Consider the following 27,252-nt stretch of genomic DNA (forward strand, 5'->3'; position numbering starts at 1 on the left):
ATTTAAATTTGGAAATAGACAACAGAATGAGCTACGCTGGCATGGTAGGAAGCCACTTGAATAATATATATATATTTTTAAAGAATTGAATGACATAAACCGAGAGAAAAGGAAAAAGGTTTAATAGTATCACACGACTAGTTTGGGCTTTTTACAGCCTTCAGGTGTTTTTATACAAAAAGAAAAAACATTAAAACATTAAACATTGAAGATTAAAAAACTGTGAACAGCACAGGAAAGTCACTATACATATTTAACGTGAAAACATTGTAGTTAACATATTCAAAGCTGTTCCTTCGTTGGCCACATTGTTGGGTAAGTGTGTGCGTATAGCATCTCGTGAGCACCAGTATTTGATCACAGCAGAATGACAGTCTGGGAGGTTGTAGCTTAAATTATTATTTAAATGTACAGGGTTGAGGACAATTTCTCTAGATTATACAATTTTTCTCTCCAATTCGTCATGGCAATGTAAAATGTTGTTAGATCTATCCAAAAGAATTGTATGACTATGGTTTTCATCATCAGAATCAACCGAAAAAAGAATATGGCTGGATAAAGCACTGGTATGTGTTCTCTTGTAAGCGATGTCCCTCCTGTGCTCCTCCATACACAAATCAATAGACTTGTCCGTCTGGCCAAAGTAAGGAATGTCGCAGTTACACCATATCTTGTACACACCGGAATATTTTAGATTGTGATGGCTAGGCTTTGGACAGCTCACTAGAGAGCGGATCTTAGGAAGCGGAGTAAATAAAGTTCTAACGTTATATTTTTTGAGAACCTTGGCTAATTTTTGAGAGACTGAGCTTATGTATGGTATAGATATATTGCCTTTAACATTATTCATTTCTTCAGTATGGCGACTAGGAGGATTAAAAAGGTATTTTTTAGTAATCTTTTGAGAATAACCATTCAGTCTGAAAGTAGATCTAAGAAAATTTATTTCTTTATGAAGTTCATCTGGGTCATCAAGAAGAGAATGAGCTCTATGTCCCAGAGTAGAAATAATTCGAAGTTTGAGGAGGGAAATGATGGGACTGACTATGAAGATATCTATTGGTGTGTGCAGGTTTTCTGTACATCGAAATTTTAAGTTTTTCAGAAGAACGGGTCAGTTTCACTTCCAGGAAAGGCAGGGAACCATTAGTTTCAAACGCAGCAGTGAATTGGATATTTGGGTGTTGACTATTGAGATGTTCAAGGAAATCCAGGAGAGAATATTGTCCATGGCTTCAAATGAGGAAAATGTTGTCCACATATCATTTCCAAATTCTAGGTGCTAAGGAATAGGAAGAGATAGCTTTAACTTTAAAATCCTCCAGGAAAATGTGGACAACATTTTCCTCATTTGGAGCCATACTAGAGTACATAACTCCATTTATGAAATTTGGTGGTGGCGGTGTCATGTTTGTGGACTTCTGTTTGTGGTACCATGAACATTGAACTCCAAGAGGTATCTGAACATTCTGGACACTGCAATGGTTCCTACATTATGGCATTTCTATGGAACTGACCATTGTCTCTTTCAGCAAGATAGTGCACTTTGTCATGAGGCTACTGCTGTAAATGCATGGTTTGTGGACATGAGCATCACCAGAGTTGACTGGCTTCCACAGAGCTCTGATCTCAACCCTATTGAACTTCTGTGGGATGAACTGGAGCATTGAATTAGGTCAAGGGATGTCTGCATCTGCCCCACATCAGTCCAGGACTTTATTACATGGCTACAGGAATAATGGTCCACAATTTCCACTGATCACTATTGTATGCTTATGGAAAGTATGTCCTGAAAGATTGCTACAGTACCACAGCAAAAGGTCCTACATCTTATCAGGGTGGGTGCCATGGCTGTTTGTTCCTCATGCTATGGTGTCTGTTGACTTCTTTCCAAGCAATGTAGAGGCAGATGATTTCGAATTAGCCTTAGTATTCCATAATGCAAAGTACACTTCCTTTTTCACTAAGGACTGGTTTTGATCTTTATAGAGGTACTCTTAAAGTTTGGGGCAGGGTGGGGATTAGTAATCCCCAAAACTCTGAGTGAGATATAAGATCTTTCTAAATTTCACTGAGTGACCCTAGAATCACTACTCTCACCAGTGGGATCCAGATGCAGCAAGACAACTAAGATTAAATTAATGCAGAATTCCTTTCTCATAAACAGTAGCAGAAAGATGTATCTCTTATTATTAAGCTACTCTGGATCAGAGATAGCTGTAGAAAGTTTTTCACTTGCTTAGAAAGTAAATTAAACTTCCCAAGATATTATATTCTTGTTTAATCTTTGATCCAAGTGTAAGCAAACAAAGTATGTGTGTGTGTGAAGTATATTCACAAGAGAAGGTACTAAGGGATACTTCATGGGATACTAAGGAATTTGATGTGAAGTTATTCGTCTCTATGTACAAGTAGCCTAGTCATGAGATACTTCACATGCAACCTTTTTTTGCTTACACTTGGATAAAGATTAAACAAAAATATAATTTCTTGGCAGGTTTAATTCACTAATAATATATTGTAAAAAAATGTTTATTAAGATTTATAAATTTTATAAATATGAAAGAAAAATTTTAATTACTCATTACCTGACAATTAGTTCGTTCTTTCCATTCTCCCCTCAGCGACTTACTAAATCTCAGCCTGGGGAACAGAGAACCGCTGTATTGCATTCGTATATTAGTAATGATATCCTTGGTTGTAGCAGCTCATCTGAATATAGAGTATGTATGTATGTATGTATTTTTATTATAATCATTAAGTTTATTATAAAGAAATTTTTGTAATTATTAACTCAGAATCTCAGGCTATGGGAAATTGTGACTCTTATGAGAGAGGAAGTTTCGTGATAAAAGGTGATTCTCAGATTATTTTTTATAGGAAGGGACATGGTTTCATAAAGGTTGTAACTGTATGTTGACTGTTCTGGCTTCACTGGTCTTCCTCTCACTTTCTCTCTCTCTTTTTAGGTCTATAAAGATCTATATCTATCCACCTCTTTTCGTAGCCGATATCTTTCCACCTCTCTCTCTCTATATTCCTTTCTGATGTTTTCATTTTTTACATGGTTCCAATTTTGGCCATCCTTTAATTGCTCTTAAATTTACTCTCATGTTTCTTTTTAACAATCCTTGTTTCTGAACCATATAATACAGTGGGAGTGGCCATTACTTTATAAAATTTTAGTTGAGTTTTTCATCTTTCTTTTTTTTTTAAATTCAGTTTCCTTTTAATTTTCCCACAGACTTTCTGTAATTTCTTTATTTTTGCATCTGTATCTTTATCTTTTATATATGTTATTATGCAGACTAAATGATTCAACTATGTGTCATCTGTTCTATTATTTTATTTTCTGTAACTATTTTTGACCTAACATGATCTCAACCTTTAAATGCCATGACATTTGTCTTTTTTTGTGAAATTTTTAAATTGTATTGTCGGCTTATTTTGTTTAATTCATAAACTGATTTTTGAAGGTCATCCTCATTGTCTTATAATATAATTTGATATCATCTGCATTGTATTGATAACAGTTCTTCTGGTGAACTTGGATACCTTGTTCTATAGTTTTTTTTCATATTTTGATAACCTTATCAATATATATATATATATATTGAATAGAGTTCGAGATAAGGTACATCCCTGTCTGTCACCCTGATTTATTTCAATCTCATCTGTTAATTTATTACCTAACTGAGATCCAGAGTATTTTAGTAATAAGGTGTGACACCTTTTGGCTACTTGTATATGGAAATATGACTTCTGCATTACTTCAACCTTGGTATCACTTCTGCGTCTGACTTTCACTGATGAGACCTCAATAAAGGTTAATACCAGTCTGAATAGTGACTCTTCCCATTATACATAGATTTATACAAGTCTATACGGATATGTGCTTTGCATTATGGAATACCAAGGCAAGCGATATGAAGTCATTAGCTCTATATATATGAGTTGCTCAGTTGTCAAGTTACTTCACGTGCAAGTTACTTCTATGTTTGCTTACACTTGGATAAAGGATTAAACCAAGATGATAATTTCTTGGCATCTTTAATTTATAGTATAAGCAAGTGAAAAAACTTTCAACATCTCTATCTCCTTTCATAAATATGGATATAACCTTATATTTTAACGAGTCTGATGGAACCTCACATTTCTTCCAGGAGTTATTTATTAATTTTAAGAATCTGTAATGTAAATATTCTCTGCCATATTGACAAAGCTCTGTATTTATGCCATCTGATCTGGTTGATTTTCTATTTATTGATACCCTTATTGCTTCTTTTTGTTCTTCCAGTTTTATTGGTTCTATATCAGTGCTGATTTCTTCATTATTATTTTCTGTTATTAAATTTAAGTCATACTATAAATTCTTATAATGATCTATCCATTGTTTCTATTGTATGTTGATTTGTGCTGTGTTGTCTCTTTCTTCGTTATTTAATTTCGTTAATATTTTGTAGGCTATGTCCTTACCTCTTCTATTTTATTAATAAATCTGTCCCAAGAAACTTGGTGAGCTTTCTGTACTATGGTTTTAGCTATATTTTTTTTGTTTTTGTATATTTTTTCTATTTCCTTTGTATATTTTTGAAGGAGTGATTTGTATGTCATTTGTTTTTTCTTTTATTGCATTTTCTATATCTGTGTTCCAGATTTTTAGTATTTTATTTTTCTTTCCAAGAATTTCAGAGGATACTTTATGGATCATCATCATCAAATTGCTGACATGTACCCTCAAGGGGTGTACAGGATATGATAGTACTACATGAAAAATTCACATCATTACTAACTTCCTATCTACAATTTTCCTCCAAATCAGTCTATTACTTGTCAAGACTCCAACATTATCAGATCTTATATTTCTATCGTCTAAGGCACTTTGTACCGTATCATTCCACCTATATCTTGGTCTTCCTCCTGAACTTTCTGAAGTAGGCAGTGCAGCCACTGTAAGACTTTTATACCACCATACTTCAGCATTTCTGGTCGAATATCATCTACTCCTGCTGCCTTTCCACATTTCAAGCCTTTGATGGCTTTTTCTACTTCAAGTATGGGTATGTATTCCTGACTGTATGCCTGTTGAGTGTTTTTTACCACTGTGCTATCACTGCCATGTACACTTGAGGGTATATGGCAGGAATTTGATGATGATGATATTACCATATTACAACAGATTCTCCAAACATACCCCCATGTGTGCTGCTTTGTGCTCCTCTGTTGTGGCAGCCAGCAGGAGCACACATTTCAAAAGCCAGGGACATTGTGAACAATTCAGTAAACAGTGGACTTACTCAAGTTTACTACTTGTGCGATTTCATGCAGTTTCACTTGCTGGCCTTCAAGAATGATGCCTGTAATGTGCTAAATGCAGTGTTCTGTCCTGCTCAATGAAGGCCTGCCTGATCTGAATCTTCAATCACCAGTGCTTTTAAATTCATTGCACCAAAGAAGGTGATGCTCCTTGACATCACCTTTTAGAAGAACATAATATCATTTTGTGAAGCCCCTTTTGTTTGCAGAAAAATGAATGACCTCATGGACACCTGCTTTGGACCACACTCACATGGTAACCGCAATCTTTATTATTATTATTAACATCTGACGTCCATGGAATTGGAGATTCATCATGGGAGTACACGATATTGTACACAATGCTCATCAAACCATGGAAATATAAACCACTATTCTCATTTTAACAGTAATCTTTGCAGTATGCAACCAAAATGAAATCTCTGCCAGATATCTCACAAGCATTTTTGTTCACAGTGAGAAAACCTTGATACGACAGGGAATTCCTGATATTACAATTATTATCTAACACACAACATAGTTCTATATGTCCCTTTGGACATATAGAACTGTATTCTGTATTGGGCTGTATATAAAATAATTAATGCAAGTGCTGGACATTACTGTAGACAGTGTTGCATACATTCATATTCCATCATGTATCTTCTTTTGGTATAGTCAGGGAAAACATTTGATCCCTCCCATTGTCTATCAACAGCTCTTTCAAATGCACAAAGAAGAATACTATGCTTTTCTACTGATCTACACAGATAGTTCAAATCTGAGTTCCTATTGTGGTCAGCTGTATATGAAAATATCATATACAGAATGATATGTAATTATTCTGTACAGGAATGTAGTTTTGCTGCTGGGTGGCATGCTATAGAATTTGTACTACATTATAAATGTTGTACAAGCTCCTCCTTATATTTGAAGAGGAAATGCCACCAACTTTGCATTATTTCTCATTACTCATTGTTCTCTACAGGCTTTTTAAAGCCTGTAGAGAATTCATTAAGTTCTCTACAGGCTTTAAAAAGTTATACTCACACAGCCACTGTACCCAGATCTAATATCTCTTCCATCAAGTCTGGAGGTTTTGCTTGGACATTTGATTGTACAGATCCCAAGTCATATTGAGATCACTTGAAATGAGGCTGCAGATACCATATGTAGATCAGCTTGTTCCATCAGATACCATCATCTGTGTGTCTCTTACTGATTATAGATAACTTATAAAACAAATTATCCCAGTGCAGAAGAAATTATAACACCATATTAAGCCTGAAATTTAGCTGTGCTGGTCCAGTCTGCAAAGGATTCATTTAGGGAGAATAAATCATTCTTGCTCAGCTCTCCATAGATCATAGGCATCTTACACAATCCTTCCTGTTGAGGGTTGACAATTTACCTGTATATACTCCTTTAACTAACATGCATATTTTAATTGACCACTGTCATTTTGTCATTGCATACAGTCATTATCACTTAAATTGTGTCCTTGAGAATTATACACTTAGGGAATTTTTGATTCCTCTACTATTGTGTTTTTAAATTTCTAAAGAGGATTAACTTGTAAGTCTGATAGCCATTAACACAGCACTGCAACATTTGGATAAACAAATCCCAAAGGAGTTTATATATATCATTTGTCATCATTAAATTCCTGGTATTATTATTTTCTTCACCTTCATGGAGCTACAGGACTCATTCTGGGAGGTCAGTGATAATCAAGTGTTGGTACAAATATACACTCACTTAAGGAAATTTTGATTCCTCTACTATTCATTGTGTTTTTAAATTTCTCCAAAGTATTGACTTGATGGTCATATATTCATTATCATCACAAGACTTATTGTGGGATGTCAGTGATAATCAAGTGATACGATTTCAATCGAAGGTGAGTTAGCCAATCTCATATGGAGGTAGCAGGGTTTTTCTCCCGAAACTCGGGTTTTTCATCCCGCATACAGACAAATTGGCCCTTCAGAACACACGCAATTTACAGACAAAAATTACTAGTTATGGTGGTGGAGGTGGGCGGTAGATGGCATTGATGGAGATGATTCGTAGTAGAGGTTCGGTGTAGTGGCTGAGACAGTCGTAAGTGTCCTCCCACGATGAGTTTGGGACTCCTTGGAGGTATCAGGAATAATAATAATAATTATACACTTAGGGAAATTTGATTTCTCTACTATTCATTGTATTTTTAAATTTCTACAAAGGATTAACTTTTATAATCATACACTATCTGATCAAAAGTATCCAGACACCCCTCTGTAATTTGTAAACTGACGTCTAAATATCACTATGACCTCACCACTATAAAAGGAGGCATGGAGCTGTGTGTTGTTCAGTGATAACAAGTATGAGCAGAATGGATAGGTCAAGGGAGCTCAGTGACTTCAAACGTGGACTAGTTATTGGTTGCCACATCAGTAAGAAATCTATCAGAGACATTTCAACCCTCAAGTTGCCCAAGACAACAGTTGGTGATGTGATTATGAAGTGGAAACGTGTGGAAAGGCACAACCAAACAAAATCACGGTTGTGTAGGCTGCGTTTAATGACAGACAGAGACCGTCGAGTGTTGAAGAAGGTGGTTTGTGGAAATGGCCAGGCATCAAGTGAAACAATCACCCTGGAGTTCTGCAGTGCTACTAACTGTCTAGCCAGTACCATGACTATGCATCAAGAGTTAAGAGGAATGGGGTTCCGCATGGTCGAACAGCTGCCCATAAACCAAACATTTCTCCTGTGAATGCTAAGTGCTGCCTGCAATGGTGTAAAGAACGATGCCACTGGACAACGGACAACTGGAAATGTTTAATTTTGAGTGATGAATCGCGCTTTACCATGTGGCAGTCCGATGGGAGGGTCTGGGTGTGGCGAATGCATGGAGAACGATTCTTGCAGCTCGTGTAGTCATGGAATGGACTTGGTCCTCTCATAACACTATAAGATGTAGCTCTATTTGCCTATTGTAAATTCTGTTGGCTGTTGCTTCGTTCTAAACTTTGATCTTTACCTTAATGCTTTACACTTTAATTGGCTGCTGTCACGTAATATCTTATATATTCTTTATCCTTGCTAGTTTCTTATACTCTATCTTGTGTCTCCTTAGTTACTTACTCTTTCGTACAAAATTTATCCACCTTTCGCACTACTTGTCGTATGCCTAAGAGTACTGGAAAATTTGTTTGTTCAGACTGCGCCACCAATATTCCTTTGTAGGCATAAGGCTCAGTAATACGGCTAGCAGAACTCTCTCTCTCTCTCTCTAGCATAAATTCCTTCAAATAAAATAGCATAAACAGTCGTGGTCCACGTGCACTTAAATAAACCATTGCTTCTAATACCTTATTTATTTCCCGCTCTCAGGTCCGAGTTTATTTTGGAACAGTGCATTGTAAATCAAAAGATCAGGCAGCACTCTGTTGACATATAATCAAAACACATTTATTTACACTAGTACAAAAGTACATCAATTAAATGATAGGGAGATTATTCTCTCTACCTATCCATTAAAATTTAGCGTTAAAGACTTCCCTTTGCAATTCTAAACAAACTATACAGCATATATATATTCATTTACTTCTCTGCTTATTAAAAAAACAATTCTAATCTATTCATAAAGAAATTAAATTGTTACCAAGTTATCTCACAATTGTATTCCAATTACTAACAAACCAAATGGCTTTCTTATAGACACTGCTTATTCCTAGTACCTTATAACTTATCAGTCTATCTAAATTATTTCTCCTAGGTTACATAAAAGAAACATGGAACAAAAATGGAATAAACTCACATAGGCTCTGTCATCTGGATCTCACACTCATTCAAGGTTCTGCTCTAGCGTTCTCAAACTTTTCTTCCGTCTCAGGTCTTATATATCTTCCTACAGTGTCCTGCTTCACCGCTGTCTCACAAGGTGTTGGTGGGGTTTTGGAACTCTTATTTCTGGTACTCATGGGTTCCTGCATGGGGTCCAACGAGCTTATGCAGTCTCGTTCAGATGGCAGTGCATTCTTCTCGGCACTGATGTCCGCTCCTCGGGTAATAGCTTTCAGTAATTTCCACAGCAACGTCCAAGATCTAGACAGCCTAGTGGACTGCGTCCTTTTCTTCTCTGCCTCCCTCTGACTTCTCTCGTACCCTAGCCATATAGTCATGTCCTCTATTTTCGACTGCCGATATTGATGTTCTCCTCAATGCCTTTTTATTTCTCCCTCTCCAGGACCTTTCACAAAGGGTTGAGACCCCTGAAGAATTCGGCACGACTCCTTGATCTGATATTAAAGCTGACTATTTCTTTGTTATCTCAAGCGCACTTCAAAAATCTGATTTGTTGGAGAGCGGAACTTTGTCTGATCTGTGCCAACCCTTTTAAGAATGATCTTGAAGGTGGGCATACACAGAGCTTTATACAATGGTTCCCAAAGCACTTAGTTAAAACAATAACATACAGTTTCCAGTGACATAGCATTTTCTCTTGTTGTTACTAATTTTGGACATTCTTTGTTTACTACGTTTGAGCAGGTTAATTTCCCAACGGAATATATACATTCTTTATACAAAGTTTATTTATACAATACAAACTTTTGAGATGTGACCTCTGTATAAAATCGATGTAAAGTGCTTGTAAAATTCTAAGCTACATTTAATTTTACAACACTACATGGAAATCTAAATGCAGAAGGGTACAAGGATATTTTGACCTGTTGCGTACTGACTGTGGTGGAAGATCAATTTGGTGACGACTGTTGTCTGTATCAGCATGACAATGCTACCTGCCATAAAGCAAGGTCTGCGAGGGAATGGTTTGTGGACAATAACGTTCCAGAAATGGACTGGCCAGCCCAGAGCCCTGACCTGAATCTCATAGAACACCTTTGGGATGAATTAGAATGCCGACTTCACTCCAGACCCCAACGACCCACATCACGAACTGCTTTGGCTACAGCTCTTCAGGAAGAATGGGCTGCCATTCCTCCAGCGACATTCCAACACCTGGTAGAAAGTCTCCCCAGCAGAGTTAGAGTTGCCATACAAGCAAAGGGTGGACCCATCCTGTATTAATGTCCACTACTGGAAAGTGCATCACGGGGAAACTCTGATTACAGTTTCTAGTAGGTGTCTGGATACTTTTGATCAGATAGTACATATTCATCATTATCATATTCCTTATATTATTATTTTATTATTATTTTCCTCACCTTCATGAAGTCACAAGACTTTTCATGGGAGGCCAATGGTAATCAAGTGGTACAAAGTCTATTGTACCACTCCTAAAACTCATCCATTGTTTGTACTTTCACCACCTTCTCAGTAATATATTCCATGCTTCTACTACTCTCAATAGAACAAAACTTCTTACTTGTTTACTTGCTATTTCCAAGAATTGTTTTTTGTCCTGGTTCTTTCTCCTCATTCTATATTAGAAAATGATATTTATTTTACAAATATTTCATCTTACATATTGTAAGAGATCATCAGTAAGAGTGAAGAACAAGGGTGAGGAATTTGAACAATAGAACAGTGCATGTGCCAAATTTGAATCCCTCTGTTCAAGTAGTTGCATTTTTGTTAAGTTGAAACTATTTGGCTGAAATGATAATTTATTAAATTATTATAATACAATGTATGTTATACAATTGAGTATAACAATTTCCCTAACTTTTGAGATGGTAAGACAGTCATTGCAATTTAGGTTTAGTCTCTGAAGTAGAGCATCAGTACTTTCTTTGAATAGCCTTTCATATCTACAGATAGATCTGTGTAAAAGCTTTGCATTTTCAGTTCCATGTGTTAGGCCCAATATGTGCTGGTGGATGAGCCAGATGTAGTTTTGACGTTCAGAAATAAGTTTGTGGAAATTTTTTTTCAGAAATAAGAAATAAGTTTATAGTTTAAAAAAATCCTCAGCCCAAGGTACAAATCTACTGTAGGTTTAGCATTAAATAACCTCTTAACGTGAGTAGTAACCACATTAAAAAAAAAATTAATTAATTAAAAAAAATTATAGCCTGATCTTCCTGTTTCCCTGTAGTATGACAGATTCTGTGTTTATCTTTTGGAGAGGATAACAGATTATGAATTTGGTTAATGGGTTTGAAGGTAGTGATAAGTCGGTATTTTCCTAAAATCTTTGCTATTTGTTCTGAGGCACCTTTAATGTAAGGTATGGGTGTTCTGTAAAGTTCTATTTCTCTTGGATGTTATCTTGGAGTGGTGGTAACTATTTTTTTGTGTTGTTGTTGTTCTTGGATTCAATCCATTTACAAGGGTGGTCTGAAAAGTTCTCGGCCTCGACCATAGATGGCAACACTATCGACAAGATTTTTTCTAAGTTGGTACATCTGTCATAAGCATCCATGTGAAATTGCAAGTCATTCTATTAAGTAGTTTGTTTTATACAGCTGTTCTGAAGCAAAAGTGTTGTCCATATCCCTTGAAATTGATAAAATGGAGTATCGTGCGGTTATAAAATTCTTTGTAAAAGAAGGTTTAACTCCAAAAGAAATTCATTCAAAGTTCATTAACGTTATGGGCACTCTTCTTCGTTTTCAACAATTAAGAAACGGGATGCGAGTTTAAACGTGACCGTACCAGCCTTGAAGATGATCCACATGAAAGACGTCCAAAAAGTGTAACACCAGAAATCATTGATCAAGTGCACGATATGATATTGTATGACTGGTGAGTGAAAGTGCATGAAATTGCTGAGGCTATAGGCATTTCAAAAGAACATGTAGGATATATTTTGCAAATGAAAAAACTTTTCGCAAGATGAGTGCAGCGCTTGCTCACAGCAGATCAAAAACGTACTTGCATGAAAATCTCTGAACAGTGCTTGGAGCGTTTTGATAAGAATAAAACTGATTTTGTACGTTGATTTATTACTATGGATCAGACTTGTATTCACCATTACACACCATAATCCAAACAGCAATCAAAACAGTGGACAGAAGCCGGTTGTTCAGCATCAAAGAAGACAAAGTCGGTTCCATCAGCAGAAAAGGTCGTGGCATCGGTGTTTCGGGATGCTAATGGCATTTTGCTTATTAATTATCTTGAAAAGGGTAAAACAATAACCATTGAATATTATTCTGATCTTTTAACCAAACTAGATGAAAAAATTTGTGAGAAAAGACCCGGTTTGCAGAAGAAAAAAATCATCTTTCATCAGGACAATGCACCTGCCCACAAAGATGTTTTGGCAATGGGAAAATTAAGGGATCTGCATTATGAATTGTTGGAACATCCACCCTGTTCTCCAGATTTGGCTCCCTCTGACTTCTGTCTCTTCCTAAAACTCTTTCTCGCTGGTCAGCATTTTTCTTCAAATCAAGAGGTGATTGCAGCTGTAGTGGGGTAGTTTGCAGATCTTACTGAGAACCACTACAGGGACTGGATAATGGCAATGAAGCATTGCTGGAATAAATGTATTAGTCTTAAGGGAGATTATGTTGAAAAAAAAAATTTTTGAAATTATAAATTTGTTTTTTCATTGTTAGGCCGAGAACTTTTCAGACTACCCTCGTAGTAGATCTGTTTGTTTCATGATATCCAATTCCTCTTTTGAGCAACCTCTCAGAAGGAGAAGAATAAATCCTGTGTGCTCTGGTCGCTAAGGATTTTATGACATATTTCTGAGATGAGTGGTGTGCTGATGTATTGTGCATGTAATGTAGTATCTTGTAAAGGTCAGTTTTTGGTAGACAGAAGTAGAAAGTGATCCAGCCAGGTTTCATTGGATGGTAATGTCCAGAAAGCAAATTCCTTCATGTTTCTTTTTCTAACTTGAATTTTATTGGGGGATGCAGGTTGTTGATTTTTTGTAAAAATGAATGGAGTTATGGCTCTCTGTGATTCCATACTGCAAATATGTCATCCATGTATCTTAGCCAAATAAATTGTTTTAGGTCAAGAGCAAAGATTCGTTCTTCTGGATGTTCCAGATAAAGGTATGCCAGGGTAAGTTATAGTGACCATAGCAGTTCCTTCCACTTGTTGGTATTCTTTCCATTAAGTATCCTGTTGTGATCGGGAATTTTGAATTATTCCACTATATCTGCTGGAAATTCTTAGGCTAGAATGTCTACTGTTTTGGAATGTGGAATAGTCATGAAGAGGGATGTGATGTCAAAGCTCACTATCATATCTGAAGATGTCAGTTTAATGTCTTGTATTCTTTTGCAAAATTCTGTGGAATTTTTTTTTGCAGAAGCTGAGTTCATTATCCTATCATTAACCACTCGACTTCCGCAATAAAAAGTTTCACAGAATTTTTTGATGAAGGGATGTACTTTGAAGAAACACTTTAGGAAAATAATTTATTATTGACATTGATGGGAAGATTATATATAATGCTTGTGGGATTTCAATAATTCATTTATGCATCAGAGATGCATATTCACATTTTTCTATAATGAAAAATTACCTCAATTAATAGGGTATGTTGAGAATGGTCTGTTCAACATGCTTATTTCTTGTGTGATTTTATTTTTTCTGGAATTAATGTCTTTTCACAATAAGATATCTTATCTGCTCTTTCAGATGTATAATATTGAGCTTTACTAAATGAATGTTTATATCTTTATTAAATGAGTGACTGGATTTGTGTATAGTAACTAGAGTGTATATAACAATCAGCATTTAGAAATTTCTCCACTGCTTTTGTTTGATCTTATAATAATTCATTACTTTCATAGTATGTCATTAATTATAATATATTGATTATTTTGAAATTCTTTCAGCAACGAGTATTACACATGATGAGAAATACAACTGAAATGTTAAGGCAAACATTAGCACGATTTCTGAATGCATTTGCATCTTTCAGCAAAGGTAAGAATTTAAAAAAAATTCATATTTTCCTGTTTGATATATTCAGATTATCTCAGAAAAGAGCCTGTTTCATATTACCTTGCTTTTCTTTAAATGATATGCCTGCTTGCCAGGAGAAAGCAAGCATAGTGTTTATATTATACAAGGAATTCTTGTTTTATTCCTTTAACAAAGTGTAATGCAGATCTAAGCCAAAACCGAGTACAGTTTGGTTTAATAGGGTGCACCACGTGACAATGAGGACTTGACAGCCCAGTCAGTTCTCCTGAAAGGCAATGTGGAAATCTCCTCCACGTTTTCTTTGATCCTAAAGTAACTCCTTGAAATGTGAAAAAGCAGCCCTTAGTAGATGATATTCAACCAGAAATGTTTAAGTATGGAGGTGTAAAAGTTTTGCAGTGGCTAGACTGCATAGTTCAGAGGGACTGGTCAGAAGGTTGAATTCCAGATGATTGGAGTGGAGGTCTAATAGTTCCTATTTTTTTTTTTAAAAAGGGAATAAAACTGCATGCAAGAATTGCTGAGGAATTTCTCTACTAAGTGTTCTAGGTAGGATTTATGTATGCATACTTGAAAAGAAGTTGAGAAAGATTGTGGAAAAGAAACTTTAAGAATAACAAGCTGGGTTCAGGCCAAATAGAGATTGTTAAGATCATATTTTCACTTATGACAAATAGTTGAGATATCATGAGAATATGACATGGATCTGTACTTAAGTTTGTAGATCTGGAAAAGTCATATGGCAAGGTGGCCAGAGAAAAGTTTTTCAAAACACTACAGTTATATGGAGTAAATGAAACATTATACTGAAGCAATACATAATATATATTTAAGTTGTAATTCAGCAGTTAGAAGTGAAGGAAATCCAGGAAGATGGTTTGATGTAAAATCAGGGGTAAGACAAGGATGAACATTATCTTCACTCTTATTCCTGATCACTCTTATTCCTGAATTTGCTACTCCTTATGCAGGAGTAGCAAATTCATCTGCAATCTGAATGGAGATCCTATCTTCTTCTTCTTCAACCTTTTGGTTCTGTCCACTGATGGATGAAGGTCTCCCCCCATGATTTTCCAGACCACTCGGTTTTCTGCCTCTCCCATTCATCTTACTCCTGCAATTTGTTCTAGTTCATCCTTCCACCTTCTTCTCGGTCTTCCTCTTGCTCCATCCATTGGTCTCCACTCTGTAGTATATCTAGTCCATCTCCCATCACTGCATTTGGCAATATGGCTAGCCCACCTCCACTTAGCCTGTTTAATGTATTTTACAATATCCATGACACCTGTTTGAGATCTTATCCAGGTATTTGTCTTCCTATCTCTTAATGTTAATTTTAGCATACTTCTCTCGCGATGTTGTGTTGTTCTCAGCTTTTTGTTTAGGGCTTCTGTTAAAGTCCATGTTTCTCCTCCGTATGTTAGGACAGGAAGTATGCACTGGTTGAAAGCTTCCCTTTTTAGACTCATAGGGATGTCACTTCTGAATATGTCTCTCATTTTCCCATAAGCCATCCATCCAAGGTTAATTCTTCGTTCAATCCCTTTTCTTTGGCAATCCTCAATGGATAACAATTGGCCCAAATATACAGTGATACCTCGGCTAACGAAGATAATTCGTTCTGGAATCACATTCGTTAGCCGAAACATGATTTCTCGTAGGTTTCTATAGAAAATCATTTAATTCATTCTGGATGCTGCCTACTATTTAAAGATAAGTTTTATAAAATAGTAAAAAACACACTATAAAAGGGCAAAAACTCACCAAAGGCTGAGATGAACAGCTACCCAATTAGATGAAGGAGAATGGAAAGTAGAATGAAAAACTGACGATCTTTACACTATTATATACACTTTATTAAACTGAAAATATGTACACAACGTTTTTACTATTCTTCTTCCAAATTTTCAAAATTTATTCAAGGTGAGTCTCCTCTTTTTCAGTAGCTGGCCTCTGTCTCTTTGTTAAAGGAGAAGTCAAAAATCTGTCCACAGTTGATTGAACTTCTCTTTTTTTCAGAATGTTTTTAAAGTGGGTGCTTAAGGGTCAAAGCTGTATAACTGAGAGGAGACCTCCACATAGCCTTTAAAGGAATGCGGAGAACCGACCAGGGTTTCTGACCTAATGTCCAATCCTCACCTTCTCATGGTGCACCCTGTTGGGTATCTACTTTGATACTGAACGAATGAGGATGGGCTGGCAATTTGGGATTTAGCCGACCAAATTATATTCTTATTGGTTAAACCAAAATAAAAAATGATGGTACAACATGACAAAATTTCATGCCGGCTGGGGTGTCGCCCGGTTAAACAAGGCCCCCGTTGTTTTCGCCAGAGAACCAGAGCGAACAGCGAAAAGTCAGCTACTGGAACAAATCTGAAAACAAACCCCAACTCAACATCACCAGAGTTAAAGATCGGTACTATCAACGTAAGAAGCCTGAATGGCAAAGAAATGGAGCTAGCTGAGGAATTAGATAAGTACCAGATCGACATAATAGGGGTGACTGAAACAAAAACGACCAAAACTGGTGAGATCTTTCTGAGCAATAAATACAAAATGTTATATTCAGGCAATGACAATCAAGGAAAAGAAGGAGTAGCCATAGTATTCAACACAAAATATGAGGCTAATCTTCTTGAATGGCAGTCAGTCTCAAGTAGAGTAATGTGGGCAAATATGAGAATGGGGAACTGGACAATGAGACTAATTTGTGCCTATGGTCCCACTTCTACTAAGGTAGAAGTGGAGGAATTTTTTGAGGCTTTAGAAAAAGCAACTGACACAATGAAAAAGGAAAAGTTGGTCCTTGTTGGGGATCTAAATAGCAGAGTAGGAAATGATTGTGAGACATACAAAAATAATTTGGGAAAATTTGGAGAAAAGAGCAAACCTAATAATAATGGCAAATATCTGTTGGATTTCTGCTCAGGACATGGACTGGTTATTACTAACACCATGTTCCAACATAAAAATGTGCACAAATTCACATGGAGAGAAGAAGCTAGGAATAAGAAAAGTCTCATTGACTATGTTATTGTTGATAGTGATGTTTTCTCCCTGGTGCAGGACACCAGAGTGTACAGAGGATTTGAAATTGGAAGTGATCACTATTTAGTCTTGAGCAGGATAAAATTGAATTTCATATTGAAAAGAATAACATGTAAGAAAGTTTTAAAGCGAATAAACGTTGAGCAGCTCTCAGATGTGAACTGTAGACTAAAATATAGAAAGATTATTGAAAAGAAAATGAAAGAGTTTGAGAACAGGAATCAAACCTTGGAGATTCAGTGGCAAACTCTGAAGAAAACATTGATTGATTCTGCCAGAGAGGCATGTGGTGAGGTTGTGTGCAAGGATAAAAAAATCAGAACTCCCTGGTGGACACAGGAAGTTAAAGAGGCAGTGAAGGAAAAGAAGAAAGCATATCAAAAGTTCCTGGCAAATAAATCAGCTTTTACTCTTACAGACTACAGAGACTAAAGATCGACTAAAGACTAAGAAAGCTAAACAGTGTGTAAAACTAGCTAAACAAAAGTCATGGGAGGACTTCGGCAAGAATATAGAAAATAAATATCAAGAAGGTGGCAAAATATTCTGGAGGTTGTTGAAGAAGCTTAGGAATGGAGGAAAGAGTGCTGTAAAAGGAGTTAGAGATGATAAAGGCGACATGAAAACAGGAGAAAAAGATATCCTTGAAGTATGGAGTAATTACTTTGAAAAACTGCTAAATGAAACAAGCAGTGATGACAGCAGAGTGATAAAAAACACTGACCAGGCATGCAGTCAGGAATACATATCCATACTTGAAATAGAAAAAGCCATCAAAGTCTTGAAATGTGGAAAGGCAGCAGGAGTAGATGATATTCGACCAGAAATGCTGAAGTATGGTGGTATAAAAGTCTTACAGTGGCTGCACTGCATAGTTCAGAAAGCCTGGACAGAGGGACGAATTCCTGATGATTGGAGTAGAGCTCTCATAGTACCCATATATAAAAAGGGAAATAAAACTGAATGTGAGAATTACAGAGGTATTTCCCTACTGTTCCTGGCAAGATCTATGCAAGTATACTTGAGAAACGGTTGAGAAGAATTGTGGAAGAAAAGCTTGGTGAAGAACAAGCTGGATTCAGGCCAAATAGAGGATGTCAGGATCAGATCTTCACTTTACGACAAATAGTCAAGAAAGCATGGGAATATAACAAAGATCTGTATTTAAGTTTTGTCGATTTGGAAAAGGCATATGACAAGGTGCCAAGAGAGAAGCTATTCAATACGCTGCAGTTATATGGTGTCAATGGGGCATTATATCAAGCAATACTTAGTCTTTATTTGAGTTGTAAGTCAGCAGTTAGAATTGAAGGAAGTACAGGAAGATGGTTTAATGTTAAATCTGGTGTGAGTCAAGGATGTACATTATCCCCTCTGTTATTCATTATCTATATTGATCACATTATGAAGGAATGTGGTATTAAGCCTGATATCAAAATTGGAGATGTTAATGTCAGCTCTTTGCTTTATGCGGATGATGTTATACTTTTAAATAAACCCGCTACAAGTCTGCAAGATTCTCTGACTAAATTGAATAGCTGTTGTAATAGATATGGTATGAAGGTCAGCAATAAAAAGACAAAGACAATGAAAATAGGCAGAATAATTGAAAATGTCAACTGTGTTGTGAATGGAGAACCTGTGGAACAAGTAAAACATTTCAGCTACTTAGGCACGATTTTTACTGAAGATGGTAAATTAAATATAGAAATAGACAACAGAATCAGCAAAGCTGGTATGGTGGGAAGTCAATTGAATAAATTCATATGGAATAAGAGAGAAATTGGTCGGAAAACTAAATTAGCTGTATACAAGACAGTGTTCAAACCAGTTTTAACTTATGGATCTGAGAGCTGGGTCAGAAGTAAAACACTTGACCAAAGACTAGAGACCGCAGATATGAGAGTCCTGAGAAAGATTAGAGGCGTGAACAGATGGCATCAATGGCAATATCATATTAAAAATGAGGATATTAGGAAAGAACTTGACATTGTCAGCATCCAGGAATGCATTAGCAGAGCTAATCTCAGGTGGTATGGTCACTTAAATAGAATGGGAGAGGAAAGATTAGCAAAACAAATGTTCTCTGCCAGGTTGGCAGGAAAACGACCCAGAGGAAGACCAAGATATAGGTGGATTGATACCGTACAAAGTGCCTTAGAAGACAGAAATATAAGATCTGATAATGTTGGAGTCTTGACAAGTAACAGACTGATCTGGAGGAAAATTGTAGATAGGAAGTTAGTAATGATGTAATATTTTCATGTAGTACTGTCATATCCTGTACACCCCTTGAGGGTACATGGCAGGAATTTGATGATGATGATGTTTTTAAAGTGATTCAGACACTTGTCTTCGACCAAGGCACAAAGTCTGTTCATTTCAGCTTTGTTGGGATGCCACTTTGTAGCCAAAGACTGAAACTCTTCCCACTAGTGCAGCATTTTTTTAATGTCACCTGGGCATTCCCTTTTTTTTGCTGTCCTTCTCCTCTGATGAGCACTCTTTATCTTCCATGTCTCTTTCCTGATTCGGTTGCTTTTTCAACTCTTCAAGCTCTTCTGTTGTCAGATCTTTTGAGTGTTTTTCAACTAATTCTTCTACATCTTCTTCATTTACCGCCAAATGTAATGCTTTGCCCAAGGAGACTATCTTATTTACAATGTCAGCATTTTCAGCATCTTGAACACTGGAAACAGCACTTCTTATCTTCAGCAGTCTGGCCATAACTTTTTCCAGGCAGCATTAAGTGCCTTAACTGATACTTTGTCCCATGCCATGGTAATGACTTGAATAGCATGAAGGATATGATAATGATCCTTCCAGAATTCCCTCAGAGTCAGACTGGTAAATAAAATTGCATCAAAACATCTTTGGAACATGTGTTTTGTATACAATTTCTTAAAGTTTGATATGACCTGTTGGTCCATGGATTACAAAATAGATGTGGTGTTTGCAGGAAGAAATTTTATCTTGATGAAGTTAAATTCTGCCTCTAAATCTTCTTCCAAGCCAGGTGGATGCCCTGGAGCATTGTCCAGAAGAAGCACAGCCTTTTCAGGCACATTTTCTTCTCTCAGGTACTTTTTCACCAAAACACCTCCACGATCCACTCTGTGAATATGCTTCTTGTTACCCATGCCTTGGTGTTTGACTTCCAATAAACACTAAGCATGGGCTTGCAAACATTTTCCTTCTTGAAAATTCTTGGTGTCTCAGAGTGGTAGACCAACATTGGTTTAATTCTGAGATCACCATTTGCATTAGCACAAAATAAAAGAGTTATTCTATCTTTCATAGGTTTGTACCCTGGCATACACTTCTCTTCTTTTGTAATGAAAGTTCTTTTGGGCATTTGCTTCCAGAACAACCCAGTTTTGTCACAATTAAACACTTGTTCTGGCTTGTATCCATGAATGATGGTCCACTCCTGAAATTCTCTAACAAACTTCTCAGCCTCCTCTTTATTTGCACTGACTCCTTCTCCATGTCTAATTATACTATGGATCCCTGACCTCTTGAACTTCTCAAATCATCCTCTGCTTCCTTTGAATTCTTCCTCTGCTGTACTGTGTTCTGCCATATTTTTCTTCAAATTTTCATAAATCATTCTGGCTTTGCTGCAGATCATCTCTTGAGTCATAGTGTCACCAGCCATTTGACATTTATTTATCCAGATCATCAGAAACTATTCCATTTCTTCATTCACAGAACTTCTTTGGGATTGAGAGGCCAAGGTCTTCACACCAGCTGCAACTGAAACTGCCTTAATCTCCTCCTCCTTCAAAATTGTAGCTATTGATGATGATGCTATGCCATGCTTGACTGCTAAATCCACAATTCTGACTCCTCTTTCATATGCTGAATTATTTCTTTCTTTTGCTCAATTGTGAGCAACTTTCTGCTTCCCTTGGGTTTGTCGCTTACTTTTTTTGGACCCATTGTCAAGAAAAATTTTTTTTCTTAGAAATATAAAAGAAATATGACATATAGCATATTCTTTATTTAATTAGATAAGAATAGAATTTACTAATTATAAATTAATCCCCCATAGTTGAATTTAGCCAAGTAAAGAATAAATGCTATCACACTTACCTTTTGCATTCACAGCCACACATAGCTTGCACCGTACTGACACTGGTATGAGGCGTCTCTCACTCCACGCTGGCTCGAACATAAACAACCCTCTATTAAATAAACAACTCTCGAACATAGGGTTGGTGGGTTCCCCCTATGTGATGTGGTCAGCTCATTTCTTTGTCACACACATACAGATGGAAAAGATAAGCTCCTGGAATGGCTGTAAACCATTCATGTTTGCTGCTTTATGTTGGTGTGCGCATCCACTAAAACATTCGTTAGCCAAGTCCTAGAAACTGCGAAAAACAATCTTCGTTAGCCAAAAAATTCGTTAGCAGGGTCACTCATTAGCGAGGTATCACTGTACATATGAAGTAACTTGTTCTATTTCATGGTTTTCAACTTGGAAAGTTCTGTGGTTTATGTATTTGTTCATCATTATATATTTTTTTTTTTCTATTTATTTTTAATTCAATTACTGTGGAGGCTTCATTTAGCTGATTTAGCCTTTCTTCCAGATCTTCAAGAATATCTGCTATTAAGACAATATCATCTGCAAATTTCAGATGATGCAGCCTTTCTCCATTTATGTTTATTCCTTTTTCCCAATCAAGGCTTCTATAAAAATTTCTTCTAGTGCAGCTGTAAATAATTTGGGAGATATGGTGTCGTCTTGCCATATGCCTTTTTGTATTGGGAACTTTTCACTGTTTTTATATAATTTAATTACAGAATTTGCATTATTGTAAATATGTTTTAGTGTTTCAATATATGGTTTCTCAGTTCCCTGGATTTCAAGAGATTTTAGTGTTGCAGAGTTTTAACTGAATCAAATGCTTTTTCATAGTCTATATAGGCCAGTCATAAGGGTTTATTGTATTCAATTGATTTTTCAATGAGCTGTCTTAATGTGTGAATATGATCCAAAGTATTGTAATTCTTTCTAAATCCAGCTTGTTCACAGGATTGCATTCCCTCTAGTTTAGATTTTATTCTATTATTTATAATTTTTGTGAAGACTTTATATATGGTAAGGAGTAGGCTTATAGGTCTGTAGTTTTTAATTTCTTCTTTATTGCCCTTTTTAAAAATTAATATTAGAAGTGAATTGTTCCAAGTTTTTGGAATTTTTCTCTGTTTTAGGCATTTATTAAAGAGTTTAGTCAGCTGTTTGATGACAGGGCTTCCTCCCAGTTTTAAGAAGTCAACCATAATTCCATCTTCTCCTGGGGCATTGTGTTCTTCTTCACTTGAGTTATCCATATGATTCTTGGATGTCTCAGTCTTTGTCTTCATAGAGGTTCAGTATAAAATTCCTGAATTCTTTTGATTATTGCATCTCTATTTTAATAAATTCACCATTTTTTCCTCTTACAGCAGCTATTTCCTTTGTTCCAACTGATAATGTTCCTCTTAGGACCTTCATATTACTATTGTTTTTTATTGTTTCTTTAATTTTCCTAGTATTATATGATCTAATTTCATGTTTCATCCTTTTACGTATAGGTTTACAAATTTTCGCATGCTCTATTTTATTGGTATCATTCAAATCTCTTTTCATATTCTCTTCTTTTCTTCATCAGATCTAAAGTTTCCTGTCTTAGTTTTTCCTCTCTTTGGTGCCTTTTTACAGGATTGTAAAAAGGCACCAAAGGCACCACCTATTTCTAGTGCACAATTCAAGATAGATTTTGTTAAGATTTCATTAGCATCATCGATGGTAGTAGTTGTGTTTAACTTTTTAAATTCATTTTTGAGTTATTCTCTATAACAGCCTTTATTGTGGTAGAGGTTTTGTAGCTTCACTAAATTGGATTTTTTTCTTATGAGCTTATTCTGTTCCCATTTTTTGTTGATCCATACTTTTGCCCTTACTAGTCTGTAATCACTTCCTGTATTAAATCTATTAAGCACTTCGGTATTATTTATTATATATCTTCTGTTGGAGAGGATGAAGTCTATTTCATTGTAAATTTGTCCATTTGGGTTTCTCCAAGTCCATTTTTGCTTGATTTTCTTCTTGAAAAAGCAGTTCATAATAAAGAGGTTATTTTCTTTTGCGAATTCAGTAAGTCTTTCTCCTCTTTCATTCCTCTGTCCAAATCCAAATTTACTGATGGAGTTCAGATTGTCATCTCTGCTTCCAATATTGGCATTAAAATCACCCATTATAATTATGTAGAATTCTTTAGAATTATTTAATGTGGATTCTAATGTTTCATAGAAATCTTCTATCTCTTCATCTGGATGGTCCGTAGTTGGGGCGTATGTTTGTATAACTTTCATTTGGTATCTTTTATTTATGAAGAGACTTAGTTCAGCTATTCTTGATGTTATTTTATAAACAGGACATTATCCTTGATCCTATGGAACAAGTAAAAGATTTCAGGTATTTAGGCACAGTTTTTAGTGAAATTGGCAGGTTAAATCTGGAAATAGACAACAGTATAAGGAAAGCTGGTATGGTGGAATAGTGTTGTGTCCCTCTTTCTTAAATTCTATTAATATATGTACTATAGTCTGGGTTCTTCCTAAGGAGTCACATGGTACCTTTAAAACACAGGAATTGCCTCAGGGTCAAGCTGGAACCAGCATGGCAAAGTCTTTGAAATCTCACTTCTTTTAGAGCATTAGGAATATTTATATTTTTTTGCTGTGCCACCTAAGCTATTAGATTAAGTTAAACATGTCTTAATCAAGAATTAATTTCAAAGGTGTACTATAATGACTACTGATTTGCAATCGTGACCTATAACATAATCTATTTTTTCCCCGCTTAGATTCGTACCTTTTTTTGCAAGTGGTGCATCGGATTCTAATACTCAGACACTTGGATTAAAGATAGCAATGGTTTATTTGACACATTAATACAATTTACAATACAAAGAAACTCAATCCAAAACTTCAATGTTAATCAGAGAAAATTATAGGTATCCTTATTAAGTAAGGACATCAAGAAGCAACATCATTCACAAACTGACAAAACTGGACTGCAATATTCACATTAATCTTCATATCATATCACATTACTCAGACTAAACCTTCTTAATACTTGCAAAAATATACACATTAGTTTAACCGTATAGGAGTTACCTCACTATGCGTTCTAATATTAAGGTGCTACTGATTTGGAGGAAAATTGTGGATAGGAGTTAATAATAATGTAAATTTAATCATGTAGTGCTGTCGCAGTAGCTTGAATACCACCTCTCAAGGGTACATATCAGGAAACTAATGATGAACAAAGTGTAAGCAAGCGAAGTTTGAATGTGAATTATCTTCACAATGAAGCTACTTGTATATAGAGGCTGTTCACTTCACATCAGTTGTATTCCATAATGGCACAGAATAGCACACTTTCTTTCAGTGATTTTGTTGTGTGTTATGGGAAGAGCCCATGCTCAGACCTTCCTCAACATGGTCTCATCTTTTTGAAACATTTATTTATACTCAGTGTCTTCTTTGGTTTAGCTTCCATTGATGAGACATCAGTAAAGGTCGAGGTAGTGATCCTTCCTGTAATGTAATGTATAGCAGCATGTCTGAGAGGAAATGTACTGTGCATTATAGAATACAGTCAATTGATGTAAAGTCAGTAGCCTAGTCATGAAGATTGCATGCAATCTTAATTTGCTTACATTTGAGTAAAGGATTGAAACAAGATATAATTTTTTGTCTAGTATAATTTACTTTATAACCAAATGGAGAAATTTCTAACAAGCATAGTATTCAGAAGTTTGTTTGTTTTTGTTTTGAAGTTATTGTATTTATTTATTTATTTACGCATGTGGCTTTGTGAAACTGACAAGTGAAATGTACAATCACAATCTCCAGAAACAAATGAAGAAAATCTTAACGTGTAAAAGTTCATTACATAAAAGGCACGAACTGCATTCCAAGTCTTCATTTTTTTTTAAAGAAAGCAAAAGTAATGTGTTATAATCAAGTCAGGGAAAATTATCATCCTACTGCACCAAATATGACAAGACTGCATGTTCTCTCAATGCATCACAACACAAATGTAGCTGTATCCAAGGTTTTATTAGAGAGCAGTTGTGACTATTGTGAAAACTTGATCCATTAGAGAAAACCCATTTCACTTTGCATCATCATCTTCTAGCACGAGGAGGAGTTCTGCTGATACTTCGATGAGGACTATGAGAGCAGCTATGAGAATAACATCTTCGTGGTGAACGGGACCTTGAATCTTCTATTTCCTCCATAACCACCACCATACCAACTACAGGTCAATGTCCAGACTGGAAAGCCAATCCAAGGCCTCATCCGTCGCCTTGTGGATGTCCTGTAGGCCACCACCGTGAAATTGGCACCTTGGGCAATCGTTCACAATATGAGTAATCGTCTGAGCCACGGGAGAACAATCACAATAAGGGTGGTCACACAGCCCCCATTTATGTAGTAGGTAGCCACATCTGCCCTGGTTAGTTCATGACCAAATCTTCCTCGGAAGAGCAAAACCAGGCTGCAGAGCACAGGGATCTTCTACCAGGAAGCTGTTTGTTGGGAGATTGTTGGACCAGTATTCTCTCCACATGTCAGGTGTTGATGGCAGGGTAGCTGAAGAGAGTTTGTCCATGGCCCAGAGAGGTTTTCTAGATTTTAGGCGAAGACCAGGTGGATTTATAAGAGTCAGGGACAGGAGTGGGTTGCTCATTGCTTTATTAAATTCTTTGAACGAGTTTTGTCTTCTCCATATATTTGGTGGAGCAATGTTAGATAGGACAGGCAGCCAGGAGAGAGGAGTGCTTCTTACTGTCCCACTAATTGTGCACATGGCAGAGTTTAGCTGAGTGTCTATAATGTTAGTATCAGCACTTCTTTCCCAGACAGGAACACAATATTCTGCTGCAGAGAATGCGAGGGCTAGTGCAGCCTACCTTAGGAATTCTGCACCACAACCCCAGGTTGTTCCAGCGATCCTTGCAATGATATTGTTTCTCGTTTTAATTTTGTTGGACAGGTTGGTGATGTGTCTTTTATGGGTTAGACTTTTGTCCAGGCTCACTCCAAGATATTTCGGGTGGGGCTCATGCTCTACCATTTTTCCACAGAAAGAAAGGTTGAGGTATCGGATCGCCTCTGCATTGTTCAGGTGAAATACTGTGGACACAGCTTTTGTTGGATTTGGCTTCAAGTACCACTGCTGGAAGTACTCTTCGAAGATGTTCAGGTCTGTGTTCAAGGTTGATTCTAGGTTGGTAAAGGAGGTGGATTGATGTAAGATCGCTAGGTCATTGGCGTACATAAACCTGCTTGATCTGGTATGAGGTAGATCATACACATAGATGTTAAAAAGTATAGGGGATAACACAGATCCCTGAGGAAGACCGTTGTGAAGGAATCTGGGCCTGCTCTTTTTTCTGCCAATATGGACTTGGATCTTTCTGTTGGAGAGAATTGATTCAAAAAGCTGGAAAGTTTTTTTGCACCTTATAATATTTCCTAGCTTTAGGAGGAGGCCCCTGATCCAGAATGTGTCATAAGCTGATGTTAGGTCAATGAAAGTGGCTCCAGATTTAAATTTCTTCTGGAAGCCTGCTTCAATCTGTGTTGTCAGGGCCAGGATCTGGTCACAGCAACTTCTTCCTGTACTGAAGCAAGCTTGCTCAATCGGGAGTGCTCTTTCGATGAGTGGTGAAATTCTTTTAAGGAGAATTCTTTCAAAGAGCTTAAAGGTGGAGCAAAGCAAGGAGATAGGTCATAGATTTTTTACATCATTTGGATCTTTACATGGTTTGGACACTGCAATTATTTTGGCTCCCTGCCACAGATTCCAGTCATTATAATTTCTGAGAAAAGGGTGGCCAGCCATGTTGACCAAGATATTTTAAAAACTCAGGGAGGATACCATCCACTCCTGCAGCCTTGCCATTCTTGGTGAGTTTTAAGGCTACCTGTACCTCTTCCAGAGACACTCGGTGTACAAGTTCAGGAAACTAGGGTCCCGTCTTCAGG

At 36.4% G+C, this 27,252-nt stretch overlaps 1 protein-coding gene across 5 annotated transcripts in view; it reads left to right on the forward strand.

Moving 5' to 3' along the window:
• Positions 1 to 27,252, forward strand: part of LOC150105383 (lisH domain-containing protein ARMC9-like) — a 694,238-nt gene that overhangs the window by 300,625 nt on the left and 366,361 nt on the right. For 4 of the 5 annotated variants that reach the window (XM_090394755.1, XM_090394754.1, XM_090394756.1 and 1 more), the window contains exons 12-13: positions 2,625 to 2,735; positions 14,055 to 14,145. In XM_090394755.1, the coding sequence (XP_090250881.1) occupies positions 2,625 to 2,735; positions 14,055 to 14,145 (202 nt within the window). The remainder of the gene's footprint in view (positions 1 to 2,624; positions 2,736 to 14,054; positions 14,146 to 27,252) is intronic. The other variant, XM_090394757.1, reaches the window with a different exon arrangement.

The sequence above is a fragment of the Typopeltis vanoorti genome, chromosome 6, assembly GCF_054136105.1.
Source record: "Typopeltis vanoorti isolate ZY-2024b chromosome 6, IOZ_Tvanoo_1.0, whole genome shotgun sequence".
Classification (NCBI taxonomy): domain Eukaryota; kingdom Metazoa; phylum Arthropoda; class Arachnida; order Uropygi; family Thelyphonidae; genus Typopeltis; species Typopeltis vanoorti.